Raw genomic sequence first — 20,899 nt, 5'->3', positions numbered from 1 at the left:
AGCTATAAGTAAAACTTTAACTAACACAGTGCCTATTCTACAAGATATCAAGAAGTGCAATTTTTAGAGAATTTAGGATTTACATATACTTTATAGATATCTCATTGGATCTTTGCAGCATCCCTTTGAAGTAGGTGTTGTTATCCTCATTTTATTGATAAGTAAACTATGTCTGAAAGAGGTTGTGACTTGCCAAGAGTAACACAGTTACTAAGACGTTAGAAATAGGATTGAAAATCCCAGGTCTGTGCTTCCAAGTTGAATGCTATTTTCACTCTACCATGCTGCCACTACATGGAAATATTTCAGATGAGCACTGAAACATTTGTATGAAATTTTTAGATCTATTTAAAAAATTGTTTTAAAGAATTTTATATATTCTTCACTCCATGTTTTTCCTCTAACAAGATGTTTTCTTTTCCCAAGAACACTCTAAAGTGCAACTTTACGTCCTAGGGACGTTAATGTAAAGAACAGCCTATTTTATTGGAAAATTCCTGCAGAAATACATTCAATATATAAGCATAGAAAATGAAAAAAAAAAAAAAGAATATTGTTAATTTTCCTTATTTGGTTAGTGAAGGAGCAATGTGTGCTTGATACGCTGTTATCATTTCTTGACAATTTTTCTGTATTTGATCTGCCTCTTCTTTGGACTGAGTTAATTTTATTTTGTTTCTTTAAGTTTATCTTTGGTTTCCTGAAATGAAAAAGGGAAAACAAACAAAAATAATGCTAATAAAGTTAACTGAAGTAGCACTGAATCAGAAGTTGAGAGGTCTACATTTTAGCCCAGCCAGGTTCTGCCATATTCTATTAGTTTTGCGACCCTGGGATAGACAATTAACCTGTCTGGGTATCTATTTCCTCGCCTGGGGGCTGAATCAGATAATCGTTAAAACCCATTCAGTTCCAATGTTACATTATTCTAACGTCTAATTTCACAAAGATCTCAATGAAAATTGGAATGAGTATTCATACATTCAAAAGTTAATTCGTGAAATTATACCATTCATTTAAGAGCTATGTCCTTAATTCTGACCTTTTGAAATGTGATGGCGAAGTGTAATCTAAAATAAAATAGGAAAGTTCGCAAATGACACATTGGATTTCTACTTCAAAATGCACACTAAAAACCACTTCTTAATAAGTGCCATCATCAGAAAACTATTGCCAAGCCTTAAGTGGTCAAAGTTCAATAGTCACTCTTATGATCCAGAAAGATCTAATCGGAAAATGTATATTTTAAGTAGCAAATGCATCTGGAGTAAAACTGTCCATTTGAAATTTTGCATAAAATAATTCTAAGAAACTGAACCTATTAATTCAATTGCTTTACACAATTCCCCTCCCCCCCACCACTGGTCAACATTACTGATGTTTATCAGGTTCTGCCATCTGATTATAAATTAGAAGCTTAGTGCTATCAATAGCTTTATAATAAATCTGAAGATTTGTTGAAGTCGTTATTTTTTTTTTAAATCTGTCTTTTAATAGTAAGGATAGAGAAAGCATTTAAAGTTTAATTTTTTTAATGGGAAATCATACTGAGTGGAATGTAATATCTAGATGGTTTAATATTAAAAATCTCCAAATAACTAGCTTTCCTTATACACACATAACTGTATAGTATGTCCAATATACCATGACATTGAGTTTTTGGCATCATTACCCATTACTGTATTTGAGAGCAAAACATATTAGATTATTATTACCCCATGTTATCATACTAACCTTGTGCGAATCTGTTTCTGTTTTTAATTTGTTTTGTGCCCATTTTGCTTTGATGATGTGAGTGTTGATATCTTCCTTCAACTTCTTGATTTCTCTGCTCATTGTAGTGGCATCTCTTTCCTAAAATAGAATGCTATTAGTTCATGCTTTCGCTTTTCTATTTAAGGCAATGAATTAATTACTACACATTTTACATACATATAAAGATCAACTATAAGAATGTTTCTAGAGTAATGACTCTGAGTTAGTTACCCTAACTCAGATTTTCTTAACCTTTTAGGTATCATGGATCCCTTAGGAAGTCTAGTAAGCCTATGGAACTCTTCTTGAAATATGCTTTAAATGCATAAAATGCATATGACCAATTATATTATGATATAGTTCTAATTATTTTTTAAAAGTTCATGGATTTCACATCAAGAATCCTTGCTCTAACTTGTCAGTAAATAGCAACGTAAAATTGAAATCTTTCAATGAGCTTTAATGAATTTAGTGGTCAAGATGAAATCACACACAAAATAAAGACTGATTCTATGTATGCCCATTATTTATAAGTTAAAGTTATTAAAATGAAGCTGAATGAAACAAGTAGAGTAATGATAACTCTTAGTTGAGAAACTCTCAGATTATACCATAAATTCCTATATTCTTTTAAAATACCTTTAGCCTTTTCATAAGATTTAGTAATTTTTGCTGCCTAATCCAGACTCGAACATCTCCTAAAAACTTCAGTCTAAATTTTCTTTACATATTAAAATAAAATTCTCCTTCTACTTTGACAACCCTTTAAGAAGTTAACCCTGGGTTCTGGTAAGCTGTCAGTGGACTGCTATTTCTATCTAGTCTTAAAAAGCTGAAAAGTATGGACTGCTTACACATTATATGAACAAATTTTATTATCTGATGAGCAGGCTAGCTCAATTTAAAAAGACTCCTCACAGGAAGTAGCTGACCACAGGGAGACAAATGTCTTTGGCCATAGCAATTCATAAAAACTACCTGCAGTAGTGATGCAATCTTAGGTTTCTTTGAGAATGGAGAATTATAAAAAACAATTTTAAATCAACCCACAAGAGGGCAGCAAATTTCCAAATTAGAAAAGTAAAATGACATTTAAATTTAATAAACCATTTGTGTTGAAAGTATGTGCTTATCACATCCTTCTATTTCTTTCCAACTATAAAAAGTAAAAATGACATATGAAATGAATTTTTTTAGAATTTCTGTGAACAACTGGATGCGTTTCTTACCTAAAACTTATCTAGTTAAAGTAAACATAATAATTACTACATCGGTATGATAATGATTTTCCCGTTAGTGTTTACTACGAAATTTCATTGTTATAAAATGAGGCCATATTTTGGTACATTATTGATGAAATCCTTTTCTAAGACATTCAAAGATGAACAAAATGCTGAACATGGCTAAAATGCTCTATAATGAGATTGTGGTCTAATTAAATAAATTCTTAAAGTAAGTCACACGTGAATGATGTTATTTATGTCCCCCATAAATGATCAAATTTGAAGCTTTACTTTGGAATACAAATGAAAATTTACAACATTAATATTTATAGGTGAAAAATACCTGTAAGGAAGAAATGGTTATTTTCTGAATAAAATTAACCAATATTTCATGCTAGCACATCAAAATTACTATGGGCAAGATTAGAATGCTAACTTAGTAAAGAGGCAACAGGCTAATAGAAAATATATCCAAGTTTTTTAAAATTGTTAAGTTTTGATTATGTGACTATTAATTACCATAAATTCAGAAGATGGCAAAGTTCTTATCTAACCTACAAAAACACTCTACAACTTTGTTTTACGGAGCTGGTAGTCTTCCTTTTTCTTGAGAAAGCTGTTTAACTTTGCTCACATGCTTCTCAATTTCTTTATTTGCATCTCTGACTTTTCTCTCAAGTCCCTCCTTTTCTTTCCAAGATCTAAAGTTTCTTTTTCACCTTTGACATACTTCATCACCATTGTTTCTTTTTCTTGGTGAGCCTCTTCACATTTCTTGTTTGCCTTTATTTTAATATTATTTTGAATTAAAAAGGAGTTTTACATTAGACATTTTCATTTATCTTTTATTTATTAACATAAGGTAAGAAAAAAAGGCTAAATATTTGGAATTATACCAAAGTTTTTAATTTGATATTAAAAAATCCTTAAAAACTCAATACCATATCTAGCAACCTGTTTTACCATTATATTGCCAAAATATTTTTCAGTTCTTTGGTATGCCATTGTTACCAACATTCCTGACATGAAGATATTTATATAACAAATTATTTAAAAGGCAATTTCAACAGAAAAAGTCATATTATAATATATATTTTCTCCCTCTGCCCTTCCCTTTACCTGAAGAGCTCTCCAATCAATTACTCTTTAAATTTTTAATAATATCTTTTGTTTTCACATTCCCTTCATTTCCAAATTAATCCTTCCCTCCTCCCAAACTCAGAGAACCATCTCCTGTAACAAAGAATAAAAAAGAGACAAAAAAAACAGCAGTTTGGCAAAAGTGACATCATCAGCTGATTTTAACGGTATATGCAATGTTCCATACTCCTTGGCCCCCATCTCCCACAAATGAGAGGGCAGGTACTTTACCCCCATTTTTCTTTAATTCTGCAATCTATTGTTAGAAGTACTAGTATGCTTGAAATACAGCCTGTAACACTTGCTGCCTGTCATTCCCTAGGACGTGGATCAGGGTCCTGGGAGGAAAAAAGGATTGATTTGGAAATGGAAGGAATTGAAACACAAAAGATAATAAGATGGGTTGGGAGCTGCTTAAATAGATGGAGTTTCTGCACTAGGGGTTTCCCACTCTAAAATCAAAATAAAATTCAAAATCACACACTCTTCATGAACTCACAGATATAGCAGATGGCCCGCATCCCTACACAGCTCGGTGAAGTGGTTGAAGAAAAGAGACACGGGAGGCGGGAAAAGATAGACCAGTTCCGTTTATTGATCTGAGGGTCAAGGTATTTATAGACAGAAACTGCAAGTCCACATGACATTCTGCTCTAGTCTCCTGTCCCAGTGATTTGGCCAGTCTTTCAAGACTGTAAGCCTAGAGGGCCTCTATTTTACATATCCCTTGTTTTCTGTAATTCTCTTGTTTGTCTCTGGGGATGCGGCGTGGAGAGCCATTCCAGATGATAATGAGCACAGTCTCAAAGAACATTTCCCGGAAGGTCTTTCCTGATCTTGTCAACAGCACTCCACCCTGGCCCTCAACACACAAATACTTTCATAGCAACTTGATTGAATGTGTGAAAAGTGTCCATTAATATTAGCTAAGTTTTTTTCTGTTCCCTCATTTGTAAAGTGAGGGGATTGAATTAGGTCATTTCTAAGATCTCTTCCAACTCTGATTCTATGTTCATTTAGGTGAGCTCCACATTTACAAGTTTTAGACAATGGGGCTAGAACTTTTATACTTAACCAGCCCTCTTTTAAAACAAACTCATTCTTACAGAATTTCTACCTTGGAAGTTAAGATGGGGCACTCATTTTGTCTACTAAAAAGGCTAAAGCAAACTTAAGAAATTTTTAGGGTAGTATGAGTGCAACAGCACTACTATATTCTGACAAAGGTAGGCAAATGACATTTAATTCAGGAAATAATAAGCATGCAATCAGAAAATCAGGGGAATGGAGTAACAGAAAAAAACATTACATTGGATATCGGAAGACCCTGGGTTGACATCCTGATTTTGTTATATGGTGATAATGTTTAATATAAAATTTTAGAATAATCTCTTTGTTCTCTCTGAAGCAAACTCAGAAGGTGCCTCTTCCTATGTCAACAAAGCCAGCCAAGGCTGACTCTACATTCCTTAAGAGACCTTTAACCTAAGACACTATCTTGAATAATGGGACATTTTCCATATCTTAATATTTGTAGACATATACTATGTTATGGCATGTTAATGGTAAAGAAAATATAGACATCTTAGGTCATAATTTCTACTGAACTTTGTTTACCCTTTCCTATGTCAGTTATCTGTTTAGGGCAGGAAGCCTGCCACTCACTAGTGATGGGATTTCTTTCCTTGTCACTGAGACATATGTTTACACAGCCTGGAATCCCAAGGCCTGACCAACATTGCTTTGTTAATTGTCCTGTCTTACTGAATTTATGATTTGCTCAATTAGGAGAGTTTCTTTCTCACGGCAAAATGTATATAAGCCAGAAGATTTCTGTGCTGGGTAGCCAGAACATTTCTGGCTCCATAATGCATTATGTAACCATTTTCTTTATGGGGAATTGATCAATTAATTAATTAAATCATAAAATGTATGCATTAGCCTGTTGCCTTTTCTTAACAAAGTTTTCAGGTCAACAATGGGTAGTATAACCTGTGTGACCTTGGAGCTACCTATTACATGTGTAATATAAATAACAATAGTAATGCCATAACAATGCATGATAATAGCTGCTGTTATTATTATAGTTAACATTGTATATATCACTTTAAAGTCTGAGAAGTCATTATATATAACATAAATAATATATGGGATACATGCATATGCACATAATTTGATCCTCACAACAACTTTTTGAGGCTAAGTGTTAGGATTATCTTCATTTCACACATGAAGAACTGAGAATCAAAGCAGTTAAGTGACTTATCTAGAGTCACACAACTAGTAAGAACTGAACTCAGGTTTTTTGATTCCAAATCTAGTCTTTTATGAAGCAGGATGCTAGATCTCTAAGATCCCATCTCCTTGTTGTAAATCCTATGATATGAAGAATGGGTTTAATGAATTATGGATGGGAAACTATGCAGTTAAGAAAATCTGACAAAATTCTGAAAATATTTAATTTAACCTCAGAACAATCGCTATCAGGCTACTATCTCAATTTTTCACTAAAAATGAAAATCAATCTGAGAATTTTTTTTTCTATAGGAATATCTTTTTTTTTATAGTGGAATTCAATTGAGGAAATTAGGACTTACATTTTGTACATTTATTTTATAGTCAATTTTGCTTAAAATCTTAAAAAGTTTTGATATCCTTTGCTTTATACAATACTACTTTAAACAATGAAGTAATGACTTAAAATTCAGTGTGAGGAAATGAAACATGTGAATGTTCCAAATATATGTTTATAACATGAAGAAAAGGAATCAGATATCTATCTCACTCAATCCACCAGCATTTATTAAACACCTAGTATGCGCAAGGCACTGTGAGCAGTGGGGGATTCAAAGAAAGAAACAACTCTTATTCTCCAGGAGCTTACAATCTAATGGGAGAGGCTATACATATTCATGGATCCACACTATGTAAATGTAAAATAAGAATAAGTAGGAGGTGTTCTTTTCAAAGTCAGAAGGCAGGGCATTATCGCCCTTGAGGATGGGGCTGGGTGGGGAGAGTCAAGAAAGGATTCATGCAAAAGGGGCTGCTTAAGTTGTATCCTGAAAGAGGATTCTTTGAAGTTTTGTCTGTGGAGGCGAAGCACTTGTAAGCCTGGAGTATGGTCAGGAAAAAGACAAGGAAAATGAGATAAGGATGGGCAGTAATGTCCAATGATAATTTGGGGCCAGGTTCTGAAGGAGTTTAAAAGAGGAGTTCAGCATTTGATCCAACAGACCACAAAGAACCACTGGTAGTTGACATGGTCGGACCCACGTTTGGCAGATGTGTAAAGGATAGAATGGAATCAGGAGAAAATAAACACAAAGAGGCTGTTGCAATGAGGCGCGTGAGAAGTGGATATCTGAAAAAAGTGGTGGCTATGTGAAGAAGACATGGCAAAATCTGGCAACTCACTGGAGATGTGGTTAGGAAGGAAGAGTGAGGAGCTGAAGATGACGCTATATTTAGGAACCTGAGATGAAAGAATGATGGTATCTTTGACAGAAATAGTAAGCTTAATAGATGGGTAGGTGGGAAGATACAAGTTCTACTTTGGACATGTGGAAGTTGAGATAAACATAATAGTTACTCTTTAGGTTTTTATTTGCTTATACTGTCATCAAAAAGTGTTTGTTATCTAGGGTATGCCCCAAATCAAATTGAGTAAATGAAATGACTCATTTTCAAAAATTAAGTATTAGATCACTGTCATCTTCACAAGTGGAGTCATCATGTTACAATATACAAAAAAACTTAATTTCGAGGTAACTTCTCAGAGACAATTTTTAAAAGGCGTAAGACACTGATTTTAAGCTCTTTACGAAAAGGGCCTACTCTACTTCTTTTTAGCCTCAGCATCTAGTACAGCATCTGACAAATAGTAGGCACTTAATAAATGCTTGCTGAATGATTGATAATGGCATAATCTGGCATAATGATAATTTTCAAGCACCCAAAGAAAATTCTTTCAGTCATGATCTCTCATTGATTTCTCCTTCACAAAGCATCTAGCATATTTCAAAGCTACTTCGACCCCTAAATACAAAGTAAATGGAAGAATAAATCTTCTGAAAATGCACTGTAATCAAACATCCCCAAACTAAATATGCATCTTATATTACTAAATTTTTGGATATTCCTCACCTGACAAATTATGGGATAGCTTACCTTGGACTTCTCCTCAAGGCCCTCCCTAAACCCCTCCTCCCATCACTCTAGACTACCAGACCACCCCCAGATCCCTCCTACAGTCTTTTCTGTTTTTAAGTTCCATCTTGCCTCCATGAAGGAGCTCAGATTCAATCCAGCTCAGACTCTGTCTAGCTGGTGATAATGTTTAATATAAAATTTTGGAATAATCTCTTTGTTCTCTCTTAAGTAAACTCAGAGAGTGCCTCTTCCTATGTCAGCAAAAGCCAGCCAAGGCCTACTCTACACTCCATAAGGAGACCTTTAACCTAAGACACTATGTCTTGAATAATGAGACTTTCCTTTGTATCTTATTATCTATTGACATATACTATGTTATGGCATATTAATGGTAAAGAAAAATAGACATCTTAGGTCGTAATTTGAATTGAACCTTTGTTTACCCTTTCCTGTGTCAGCTATTTCGAGTACCTGTTTAGGACAGGAAGCCTGGTGGGATTTTCTTATTGTATGTCACAGAGACTATATGTTTACACAGCCTGGAATTGCAAGGCCCAACTGACATTGCTTTGTTAATTGTCCTTTCTTACTAAATTTATGATTTGTTCAACTAGAAGAGTTCCTTTCTCATGGCAAAATGTATATAAGCCAGAAGATTTCTGCACTGGGTAGCCAGAACATTTCTGGCTCCATAATGCATTATGTTACCTTTTTCTTTAATAGGGAATTGATCAATTAATTAATTAAATCATAAAATGTATGCATTTAGCCTGTTGCCTTTTCTTAACAAAGTTTTCAGGTCAACAATGGGATTCTATCTGGCCCGTTTGTGAATACAGGTGTTACAAGTGCTTGGGTTCCTTAAGAATCAACCCAGTAAGGCAAATCTTTAATAAACTTTGCATTCTTTGGCTTTAAGAAGGCCTAAGTTGAATTCATTCGAGCAGGATTCGGCATGTCGGTATTTAGGTCCCTAGTACCCCTCAACCTCATCAGCTGCAGTATCTTGTGTTACAAGTTTTGCTTTGGAAATGTTAATGTCTTTATTGAGTTCTCCTATTCTTGTTTCTAACTGTAAATATTTCTAAATTATTCTTATACAGTAATTTAAAACTACCATAAATATTTAAACAAATTATATGAAATGATGTTACAAAGGACAAACTACACTCAATAGTCTAGATATAAAAAGGAAAATTAAAGCAATGCCATGTTATTAGTTTGTGCTTTCTGGGACTCAGTTTCTCATCTGTAAAATGGGGATAAAGTATCCCTATTGTACCTCAGATGGTGTTGTGAGACTCAGATGGGAATGTCTGTAAAAGCACTCTGTACACCTCAAAGTACTATACAAATATCAGTCACCTTATACAGTAAATGGTAAAAAAGGTATACATGCTAAAAAATTAACAAAACCTTTCTAGCTACAAGCATGATTTTCCAAATGTTAAAAATAAAAAGGTTATTTCAGTTTCCTCTTATAAGAAGTGGTCAAATTACCAGAAAGTCCATTAAAATGAAGAGTCCTGGTTCTTTCCCATCTGGCCAGTGTGAATTTCCTAACCAACAGTATGAGAATCCTAACAGAAATAAGAATTCTGCCTGTCCGTTAAAGTCTAGTTCTCATGGGGCAAAATTCAAGCACACAGAATAAGCATCCAAGTAAACAAAAATTTATAACTAGAGTGAACGCTCATTTATGCAAAAGTAGATTAGTTATACCAGATTAGCAAAGAATTAGTACTTAAAAAAATATATTCCTATTTCCTTTCAAGAAGCCAGGTTAGGAGGGTAAGTAAAATAGAAAAAAAAAAAGCTTTTACTTGAGCTTTAAACATTTCATGTGTTTCTGACCTCTCCCAAGAAGAGGATGAGAAAGGAGCACAGCAAGAACCACTTTGCCTAGTGTTGAGCAGCAACAAAAACAGGTAGCATGGGAAAGAGTTGAACCAAGGCAGAAGAAAGTTAATTAGTCAGTTCTGAGGTAGAGCTTCATCATTTTTTTTAGAATTTATTACTGAAAACAATCTGCCCTGACTAGTGAGTTAATGCATTATGTTTAGACATTACTACAAAATGCATTCCAATATGGAAATGTTTAAATCAGTGCTTCTGAATCACTGCTCTGCCACAATTAGCAGGAATTTAAATGACCTCTTATGAGCACCCATAAATAGGTGGCCCGATACAGAGAAACACAAGGACAATGATGAATAGAGGTAATATAGACAAGAGCCAATGAAACAAGGACGCAAAGGGATTTGTATTAGCAAAATAATCCCAAATCATATTTGCAGTTTCAAGGGGATCAAGATTTTCCCTGGAGGCCCGATCTATATCATTAGAAATCTGATTAAGATCTTCTATATGCTATTCCCCATATTCCATTCAAATGATTTCTAATCTTAGTCCAATTATATAGAGAGCTATTATATAATAGAGAGCTATTATATAATAGAAAGGAGTAATACAAATAGAAATGAACCTATAATCACATCTCATGGACAATCTTGTTTCAAGAACATCAACTTCGTTTCCCACCACAATAGTTTCCCTTAAAGCATTCATTAAGTGGTATGTACAGATAAACCAATTGATACAGAGGAACAATGCTGCCACAAAGCGTACAATGCCTAAACTAATGCAACTTGCACATCTTTTCTGTCTTACTTTCAACATCAACTGATTAAAAGTTTGATCAGATACAGACATATACCAGCCTTTACTTTTGATAGGCATTAAAGCAAACCTAGGACGCATAATTACAAAAATAATGCTATTATTAGCTATAGGAGAACCAATGCATTCAGTGATAGTACAATTAAAGCATGTCATATTCCATGTCCTTTGTTCTGACATATTTATGGTAACATTTTCCTTTTTCTCAACCATAAAAGCAAATTTTTCCAAGACAAAAAAAAAAATTACCTCTTATGTCCTTTCATTTCTACAGCATCAAGCTGTGTATGAGGTGGACCTCATCTGAGCAAAATAGGGGAAAATCTGAATAAATTCAGTTTTATTGTAAAGGAAAACGGGGGAGCATGAGACTCACTGATTCACCAAAAGGATTACTTTGCATTACAAACTCCCCTCTACATAGTCAACACACACAAAAATCCTTCTTACTATATATTGCATAAACTTAGGTATGCCTGTAGCCTGTGACTTCAAAGCTGTTTGTCTTTTACCTGTTTAATTAGGCTTATATGTTGCCTCTCTGTTTCTGTTCTTTATTTAGTTCTCTTAGGTCATCTTTTTTTGTGGACAAATTTCTAAAATAAGTTCCTGAAGCTTCTTGTTTTCTTTAATAAACCTAAACATAAAAAGGACAAAATGTAGACAAAATATAAACCAAAAAGATAAAAACTGTTGCAAGGTACACATTTAAGGGGGTGTGGATTTCAATGTCAGGATTACAGCAAAATTTCTGTCTTTCAATCATCCTACTAACTGCCCCAAACCTCATTAACAAAATGTTCTGTGGCCATCATATAACATTTGCAGAAAGAATTTTACAAAAAGCAAATCAGGCAGGCTTTTTTGGTGGAGAGCTGTGAGTTGTTAATAATACTACTATGATATAACTATACGAAAGAAACCATATGCCCTTGAGTAAGTACCTAATATTACTGGGAATATTAATTGCATCCTTCATTTTCTTTCTCTGTATGAGCTTAAATTAAAAACATGTATTACTGAATAATATTCCATTACAGTTATATGACTGTAATGTGAAAGTGGTGAAAAATGAAATACAAACATTTCCATATGTGATCCCTAGAGACAGGAAAAACTAAAGTCAATTTAAGTTCATTTTTATAGAATACAAGCTCCCTGAGATCAGAATTCTTCTGTTTGTGTGTCTGTATCCCCAGTGTCCAGCACAGAACCTTGCATTACAGAGGAAGGATAGATCTGTCATATTTGTTAAATTGAATCTTAAATTAATTCTGTTGAGGGCTCCTAATTATAATAGAAGGCGAATCTCAAAAATCAATGACATGATGAGAACCACAGAATAAGTGAAGAGTAAAAGTTTATATGTGTATGTAGATATATAGATATATACCTCGTTGGATATTTGAAAGATAAGCAACAAGTGGTTCTGGTGTTTTGCAGAATAATGCTTGAAGCTACAAAATTTATCTGAATGACCTGATTTATACCACAAAATAATGATGCAAAATAACTGGCTAAATTTAAGGCAATTTTTAGGCGACTGAGATTTCTTAATCTTATTCATAGTTAATGCAATTAAATTTTATATACATCTTAAAGATTTTTCACTGAGAGTTAAGAAAATTAATGTTAATTTGATCAATGAAAAACTAGCAATAAATCAGAGATACAAATAGCAGAAAAATATTCTTAATTAAAAAACTTAAACAATGGCAAAAATTATTAAGAATTTTGAACTAAATGACAGCTAGTACAGTTAAACACTTTTAGAACTGATGTACAAACAACTAAGCAATTTATCTTGGAAGAAATTTATCTAGAAATACTCTGCATAGACAAAATTAATCAGATTGAAAAAATAAATTAGATTGCTGGGGATCTACTTCATTCTTATTTTTAGACTAAAGAAACAATTTCTAAGTAATTTATATGAAATAAACCTTATTACAAAGTAAAAACATTAGTCTAAACATTTATAGAACACCTGTTATATAATCATGGTCAGTCCTATGCTGGGTGCTGTGTGGAATATAAAAGGGGGCAGAACCTAGCCTTTAAAGAACTTAAAATGTAGTAAAAGGGGAAAAGTATGAATAATAAATACAAATAAAAACAGCATAAGATGATTTGCTATAAATCTCAAGTGCAACAGATGATGGATATGACCAAAATCCTTAGGGGAATCAGATGACAGGATCATTTCTTATCAGAATTTTCAGGGAAAGCTTCATGGAACAGGTGACATCTTGATAGTCAAAAAACAAATCGGGGTTTACACAGCAGCAATGAAGGGAAGTAGGGTATTCCAAATGAATGAAACAGCATCAACAAAGCAAAGGTCCATGTCCTGCAGGAGGAGGGATGAGTAGTCCTAGTTTGGCTATGGTATTATATGTGTTATGAAATTGTAGGCAATGAGGTCAGAAAAGGGTGGTGGGTCAGAATAACTGTGGGCCTTGAAAGGCAGAACTTTATCCTACAGAACAGCAGTTCTCAAAGTTCTGTCCATGGATCTTTAGGGGTCACTGTGACTCTTTCGGGGGGTTTGTTATAGCTATTTTTTAAATTAAGAAATATTGTATATATATTGTAAATATTGTAAAAAATTTATCAGTTTTAACTTCTAATGATATATACCTAATAATATAATCCATATAATTAAACACTGCCGTGTTTCTGTTTCTCATTAGTTAGTTACATACTACAGCTCACTCATATGTATCATGGACCTCTCCAATGCCCTCAGCGTGATATTCATTTTCAGTTCTTCAGAGATTCTCACGTTCCATGTCTTACAGTCAAACATCAGTAGAATGTTGGTGGCTAAAAGATGGACCATTGTTCTGTTGATCTGAAAACTTACCAAGAAATGGCAACAAGCTAATGCATACATTTTATGATTTAATTAATTAATTGATCAATTCCTTATTAAAGAAACATAATGCATTATGGAGCCAGAAATGTTCTGGCTACCCAGTGCAGAAATCTTCTGGCTTATATACATTTTGCCATGAGAAAGGAACTCTCCTAATTGAGCAAATCGTAAATTCAGTAAGACAAAACAATTAACAAAGTAATGTCGGTTGGGCCTTTCAATTCCAGGCTGTGTAAACATATGTCTCAGTGACAAGGAAAGAAATCCCACCACTAGTGAGTGGCAGGCTTCCTGCCCTAAACAGATAACTGACATAGGAAAGGGTAAACAAAGTTCAATAGAAATTACGACCTAAGATGTCTATATTTTCTTTACCATTAATATGCCATAACATAGTATATGTCTACAAATATTAAGATATGGACAACGTCCCATTATTCAAGATAGTGTCTTAGGTTAAAGGTCTCTTAAGGAATGTAGAGTCAGCCTTGGCTGGCTTTGTTGACATAGGAAGAGGCACCCTCTGAGTTTGCTTCAGAGAGAACAAAGAGATTATTCCAAAATTTTATATTAAACATTATCATTCCCTCCTTTTGGTCAAAGGCAAGCTGAAGGCTTCACCTGTAGACCAAGAAAGATATGAAAAAAAACCTCTAAATAACCAGTAGTGTGAGAGTTTACTCTTCATGCAATTCTGGTCCATGCTCTTGGGAAAGTTGTCTATGTCTGATGGCATCTTCTTCAGGCCTCTTCAGAATTGGAGGGCATGATCCACTCAGGAGCAGGAGCAATGGAGGTGACAGATGGATCCAAGAGTCTATACAGAAAACTTGACAGGGTCTCCCAGAAAACATGGTTTGATAATTCAAATGAAACAATACAACATAGTTAACATGGCTAAAGACACTTAGCAATAGTTCAGTTTCCCAGCCATGCAGGGCTAGGTTCAAACAACACAGTGAAGTTTTTTGATAGATCACAAATTATATTTTTACATTAAGTCAGGTACAGATTAAAACTTAGATGGCTCACAATAGACTAGTTTTGAAAGGGAGATTTACATGTCACCAATATAAACAAGAAAATTAAACATGAACCATACAAAGCAATGCAATTATTATTTCAAAGTTAATTAACATCAAGTTCCTTGTATCCCAGTAATCCATTCTTAATTTTCATTTAAACAAAACTTTGAATCCCAGATTTCTCATGTAGTTATCTGATACCTTTTCTTTGACAATAGGTTTTATTCTTGGGATAGTTCTAAAAGAGAATTCTGCCTTTCTGGTTCAAATCTAGAAGTTCCCAGATACTTCTGACAACATAAATTAGTACAATTACTTAAAATTTGTTCTCCATTTTTTTTGAAATTTCAGAAAATTTTGGTTCACATTATTTGCTGTTTCTGTCTTTATCTAAATCTTGCACCTGGAGTAAGAATCTTTTAAAATGTGAGGGTTCAACTATAAAATGAACTCATCTGCCTTTTAAATTATTGGACAGATATTTTAACGGAGAAGAAATAATTTCACTTACTTTTACTACTATCCTGTAAAAATTTTATGCAAAAATCCAAATGTGAGATCTTATTATCAAAAACATGACAAATTTTAGAAATAAATCATATGCATTTGCATATAATTCTTAGAGGAATCAGGCTGATCCTGTTGTTTTTCCTCAAAATTTGCTACTCTATTTAATTAGACATCTATCACATTACATCTTTGTCTTATTACCTAATCTAATCATTTCCTTGATGTTATCTCTATATTATATTTATTTATTTGGCCAGGAATGTAGGTTAAAGTTGTAAGCTATTCATTCCTGTACCCCATTATAATAACTCAGAGATGTTCCAATTTCCATTTATTATTTGATAGAATTAGTATTGTACTTACAGAACTTCTTGATTATAAAGATTTGCTATAAAAGAGAAAGAGGGACAATGTTAACAGAAGGAAAGGATCTCCTTAGTTCTGGTTGATTACAGGAATAAGCCATTATCTGACATGTAATCATGAGGTTACAAGGTGCTGAAAGCAGGGCTTAGAGATAATCAGGTAGGAGATATCCTTTCTCAGAAAGGAAATAGCACATTTGGAAAATAAAGTTAGGAAGATCCTACCTAGGCCGTGTCCAAGGTCATCTTCAAAACCTTTCCAAGCATCCACCATTAGACTGCAGCACATGTCAATTGGTTTTATGATAACTTAGACAAGTATTCCTGTAATCAGAACTTCAAACGATAGCAAATTGCAGTCCCAGTTTTATACAGCAAATAAATATTGGTTGGTATCCCTCAGATAAAATACTTCCTCACTCTTTAAACCATCTGAAACTGACACAAAAGTATCCAGAACAACTATCTAGGAGCAACAGGGGTTAAGATAACCCATATTTATACTTAAAATTTATCTAACTTTCATAGTTTCAAGCAGAACTTAATTTGTCTTTCCAAATCTCTCAATCCTATTCTTCCACTTGCTTTTACATTTTAACCATAAGACAAGATAGCTCACAAGTTATTACTTTTTGCTAGCATAACTGTACTGGAATCTCATTCCAGCTTAAACAAAACAAAGAGGTTAATGACTAAATTTATAGTTTGATGGAATTATGTCTTTGTTTCACAAGTTGTTATTCTTCCCTAATTATACTCACTCTGGAAGAATGAGATGCTTCAGGAATTAAATCTTTTACATAATAAATTCAAACGCAAACTTTAACTCTGACTTAGGCCATAGAATGACTACATATTGAGATCAAAACAGCTTAATTTAACAGCATATTATTTTGAAGTTTTAGTAGGCCTTCTAAGAATCATCCATGATTTTTCAAAACATTTCTTCTAAAACTATTTCCCTTCTTTAAAAACAGTTTAAAATTTACTCTAATCTTCGCTAAACTCTTATGAAGAAAATAAGTTGGAAACTTTTAAAATGCTTGATAGCTCTTTTTTTTCTCAAGCAAAAATAAACCCTTAAAACTGGAAATCATTAAAGCTGAGTTGTTACAAAAATGTTCTTAAGCAATATGAATTTCCAAAGTATTATAACAAACTGAATTCTTAATTATTGCAGTATTCTTAGATGTAAGAGACTGACTCACAGAAAAACACTGTTGCTTTTAAAATCCTTTTAAACAATGGGAACATCTTAAGATAAGTCTTAAGTAGTTTACATAAAATTCTGCCCATGTTCTAATTTCAGATAAAAATAATATTAGATTTCCCAGTAAGATTACACAAAAGGCTCACATGTTTTGCTGGTCACTTGTTATTGACCACAGAAATTTGCTATAGAAGGAAAAAGCAGGGACATATGACATACAAAATATGACAGCATAAAGCATCTTTTACTCTGTTTGAATTCAGATAGGTGTGAAATTCTCCAATCATGCACTATCTGTTTCATAGCCAGACTCAGGAATAGTCAGGTGAGAAACATTGCTTTTTAAAGGAACACAGTAGGGAGACTGAGCCAGGGGGATCCCATCCTAGATTGAGTCTAGAATTATCACCTCAGTGTTTAGTCAGGTAAGAAATATTCCTTTGTGGCATATGTCTCAGATACTGATTTAATGCAGACAACTGTACCCAAATTCAAACTCAAAACCAAAAATAGTTATGGTCCCAAATGCCTTTTTCCTTAAACAGAAAGTCTCACTAATCACAACTTAGAGTCAGATAACAGTTATTTCCACTCTCTTGGAGTTACAATAAACAATAAAGATTTACCAGGACACACACACACATAAGGGATTCCATTTAACATCTTTCCTTCTCAGATTTAAAACTTTACTGATGTAAAAGCCAATTATTAAAAATTTTCTGTCTATTACAACTTCTGTGCAAGTAATATTCATTGTTTAGAATTTGCATTAACCAACCAAATTCCTTTACTAGGACTGATGATCTTACCCACAGGAATGGGAGGACTTTTCTGAATGAACAGGAGGAATTTAAATTAAGTTTTCACGCCATTCCCTCCTTTCCATACATAGGAATCATTTAACAATTTTAGGTTTCAGCATTAAAACGGTAATCCCAAATAACTTAGTTAACAATCTTAGAACTTCATAGCAGATAGCCAAATTGTTTAGCTTTAACTTTTTTTTTTAACAGATAAAGGTGAAAATACCTGATTTTCTAAATGGCAATTACAAAACATTATAAGACAAAATTAGCAGGAGTGATAAAGTAACATAACTGGTGTTACACAATTTTCCCAACATCTTTTAGTTTCAACAAAATTCAAATTAAAAATTGCTTTCTCTTTAAAGTCTAAGACACATTCAGAAATACAATCCTAGAGATACAGTATTAACACAACAATAACTGCAGATGGTATAATTTGCATTTCCAGAAATTATTGATCTTATTACTTTTAGCAATTAAAAACACTTCAAAGGTAACAATTACATTAGAGAGATAACAATGTTGTATGTAACATATACCAGTCATTACGTTAAGCATTTTACCATCATTTTATCATTTTGATCCCATAACAACAAGCACAATTATTTTTACAAATCAGAAAATGAGTCAAACAGAGATAAAATACTTTTTGCAACTGAACAGAGAAGTGAAGCTTACCAAGAGCAGAGAAACTGATGTCCCAGTGCTGACTTTCACTGGCAGAGTTTAGAGAATGCTCACTACAGGCCTGATTCTTCCACGTTTACCAATCCCCCCCACAGCAGCAGAATTTACTGAGCCCAAGGCGGTATGCAGCTGCTGGGACAGGGTGGGCGGAATGTCTAGGACCTAGGTGGCATTTCCAATCTTTACCTAGAAAGGTGGGCTACTCACAATCTTAGGAGTAATTTCAAATGATCAGTTCCTGAAATATTTCTGATTAATTTCACAACATACAAATCTGCTAAAATGATTTTACCTAAGATGATCTAACTTTCCATTGTAATTCCAGGTTGGCCAGACCACAAGGAAAAGTGTTAAAATTTTGTTTGTTTATTTATTTCCCTAGCTGCAGCCACTGAAGTCCAGCTACTTGCATTTAAATCTTACAAGATAATACACTCATTCACAGAACACATGATACAGACAGGGATATACACCAACAGACAAACTGACAACAGGACAAATACAAACGTAGCTCACAAAAAAACAACCCAGAGAGAGAAGGCAATTAGAAGCTTGCTAGAAATCCCCATCATGAATTGGCTATTATCATTCTGAGGAAAGGGGGTTGCAAGAATACAGGGTCTGATAATAAAGGGGAATCCTGTAGCCTTTGCTCAGAGCACCCCTGCGGTCTTTGGAGGGTTGGGGAGCCTTGGTGCCCCAAAGTTTCTGAGTATCTTAAAGGAACAGGCCCCATGGGAATAGGTTCAGGCCTCTAGTTCTTAGGTGGATTTTAACTGTCCTCTTCAAGACCAGAGCCCTTACGGAAAAGCAGGGAGGGGGAATGAGGAGGAGAGAGGCAACAGAGGCTTGAACAGAGGCTGCCTTCCTCAGGTCTAAGGTAGGGGAAGGCGAGGGGGAAAGATGGCATCTAGGTGCTGTCAGTTTCCCCAGATCAGAGGCCTTCAAGGGGAGGGGGAAGAAGGAAAGGGGTGAGGAAAAGGATGGAGGGAGTGAAGGGAAGGACAGACTGGAGCCCTTGAAGAAGAAAGGATTTTTGCCAGGACATGGCTAGGTGCTGAAGCAGCTCCCAGCCCTACAGGAAAGAGGCTACCTGTCTTTTGTTCTTGCTCAGCCAAGTCAGCAAGCCCAAGATGAAACACTCTCACTGCTGGCTAGTTGTTTTGTTGGCCTTTCTTAATTTGGTTGTAAGATAAAGTAACTTTGACTGGTCCAAAAGAGCCCTGTGGTGGCCAACATCATTTAGGGCTGTCTTTAATTGATTGACACTAGTGCTAGCAATACCTGTACTAAGTTTCCTGAGATCGATCACCAGAGGAGACCTAAGTAATACAGAGCGATTTAACGCGACTTAGTCTCTGGTCCCCAGAGTTTCCCTTAAAAGGAATTTAAAGTGAGAGTTCTTTGGAAGCTGGTAAATAGCAGGACTTACCCCGACCCTGTCAAGGCCAAGGATTCTAGGAAAAATAGTTCCTATTGGCGCCAGAGTCCTAGTGTTGGCGAGATGAGGCAATGTCCGTCCTGTTCCTCAGTTCCAATCCACGTTTGGGCGCCATAAGTGTTGACCTGAAAACTTGGTTAAAGAAAAGGCAACAGGCTAAATGCATACATTTCATGATTTAATTAATTAATTAATCAATTCCCTATTAAAGAAAACAGTAACATAATGCATTATGGAGCCAGAAATGTTCTGGCTACCGATACAAAGGATTGGGCAGCCTTAAATATGTTTTTAGGACAAAGAAGTGTTCTGTTTCCTTCAGATTTATGATTTCCATGAGTGATTAACTAGACCATTAGAAAGGAATTTCTGAATTGCATAGGTTGTAAATACAATAACATAACAGAGTTTGACAAAGTTTCACATAGAAATTACGACCCAAGATGTCTGTGTTTTCTTTACCATTAACATGCCATAACATAGTATATGTCTACAAATATTAACATATGGAAAACTTCCCATTATTCAAGATAGTGTCTTAGGTTAAAGGTCTCTTAAGGAATGTTAAGTCAGCCTTGGCTGGCTTTTGTTGACATAGGAAGAGGCATTCTCTGAGTTTGCTTCAGAGAGAACAAAGAGATTATTCCAAAATTTTACATTAAACATTATCAATTTCAGTGTCAGGATTACAGCAAAATTTCTGTCTTTCAATCATCCTACTAACTGCCCCAAACCTCATTAACAAAATGCTCTGTGGCCATCATTATCTAACATTTGCAGAAAGAATTTTACAAAAAGCAAATCAGGCAGGCTTTTTTGGTGGAGAGCTGTGAGTTGTTAATGATACTATTATGATATAACTATACGAAAGAAACCGTATGCTCTTGAGTAAGTACCTAATATTACTGGGAATATTAATTGCATCCTTCATTTTCTTTCTATGTATGAGCTTAAATTAAAAACATGTATTACTGAATAATATTCCATTACAGTTATATGGATGTAACGTGAAAGTGGTAAAAAATGAA

At 34.3% G+C, this 20,899-nt stretch overlaps 2 protein-coding genes across 3 annotated transcripts in view; both read right to left on the bottom strand.

The window, feature by feature from the left end:
* LOC140515403 (coiled-coil domain-containing protein 186-like) overlaps positions 1–6,663 on the bottom strand; it is a 35,054-nt gene extending 28,391 nt beyond the window's left edge. The window contains exons 1-3 of one of the 2 annotated variants that reach the window (XR_011971005.1): positions 4,098–6,663; positions 1,735–1,854; positions 90–700 (exon numbers count right to left, since the gene is read on the bottom strand). Coding sequence is in view for 1 of the 2 variants with exons in the window: in XM_072626077.1 (XP_072482178.1) it covers positions 1,735–1,836 (102 nt within the window). In the remaining variant the exon portion in view is untranslated. The remainder of the gene's footprint in view (positions 1–89; positions 701–1,734; positions 1,855–4,097) is intronic. The other variant, XM_072626077.1, reaches the window with a different exon arrangement.
* Positions 6,664–6,760: 97 nt separating this feature from the next.
* LOC140515394 (uncharacterized) overlaps positions 6,761–20,899 on the bottom strand; it is a 1,104,438-nt gene continuing 1,090,299 nt past the window's right edge. The window contains exons 2-3 of the transcript XR_011971003.1: positions 13,590–20,003; positions 6,761–11,586 (exon numbers count right to left, since the gene is read on the bottom strand). The gene's annotated coding sequence lies outside the window, so the exon portion shown is untranslated. The remainder of the gene's footprint in view (positions 11,587–13,589; positions 20,004–20,899) is intronic.

Source organism: Notamacropus eugenii, chromosome X, assembly GCF_028372415.1.
Source record: "Notamacropus eugenii isolate mMacEug1 chromosome X, mMacEug1.pri_v2, whole genome shotgun sequence".
NCBI lineage: Eukaryota > Metazoa > Chordata > Mammalia > Diprotodontia > Macropodidae > Notamacropus > Notamacropus eugenii.
Note: the sequence above shows the minus strand (reverse complement) of the source record. Positions and strands in the feature narration are given on the sequence as shown.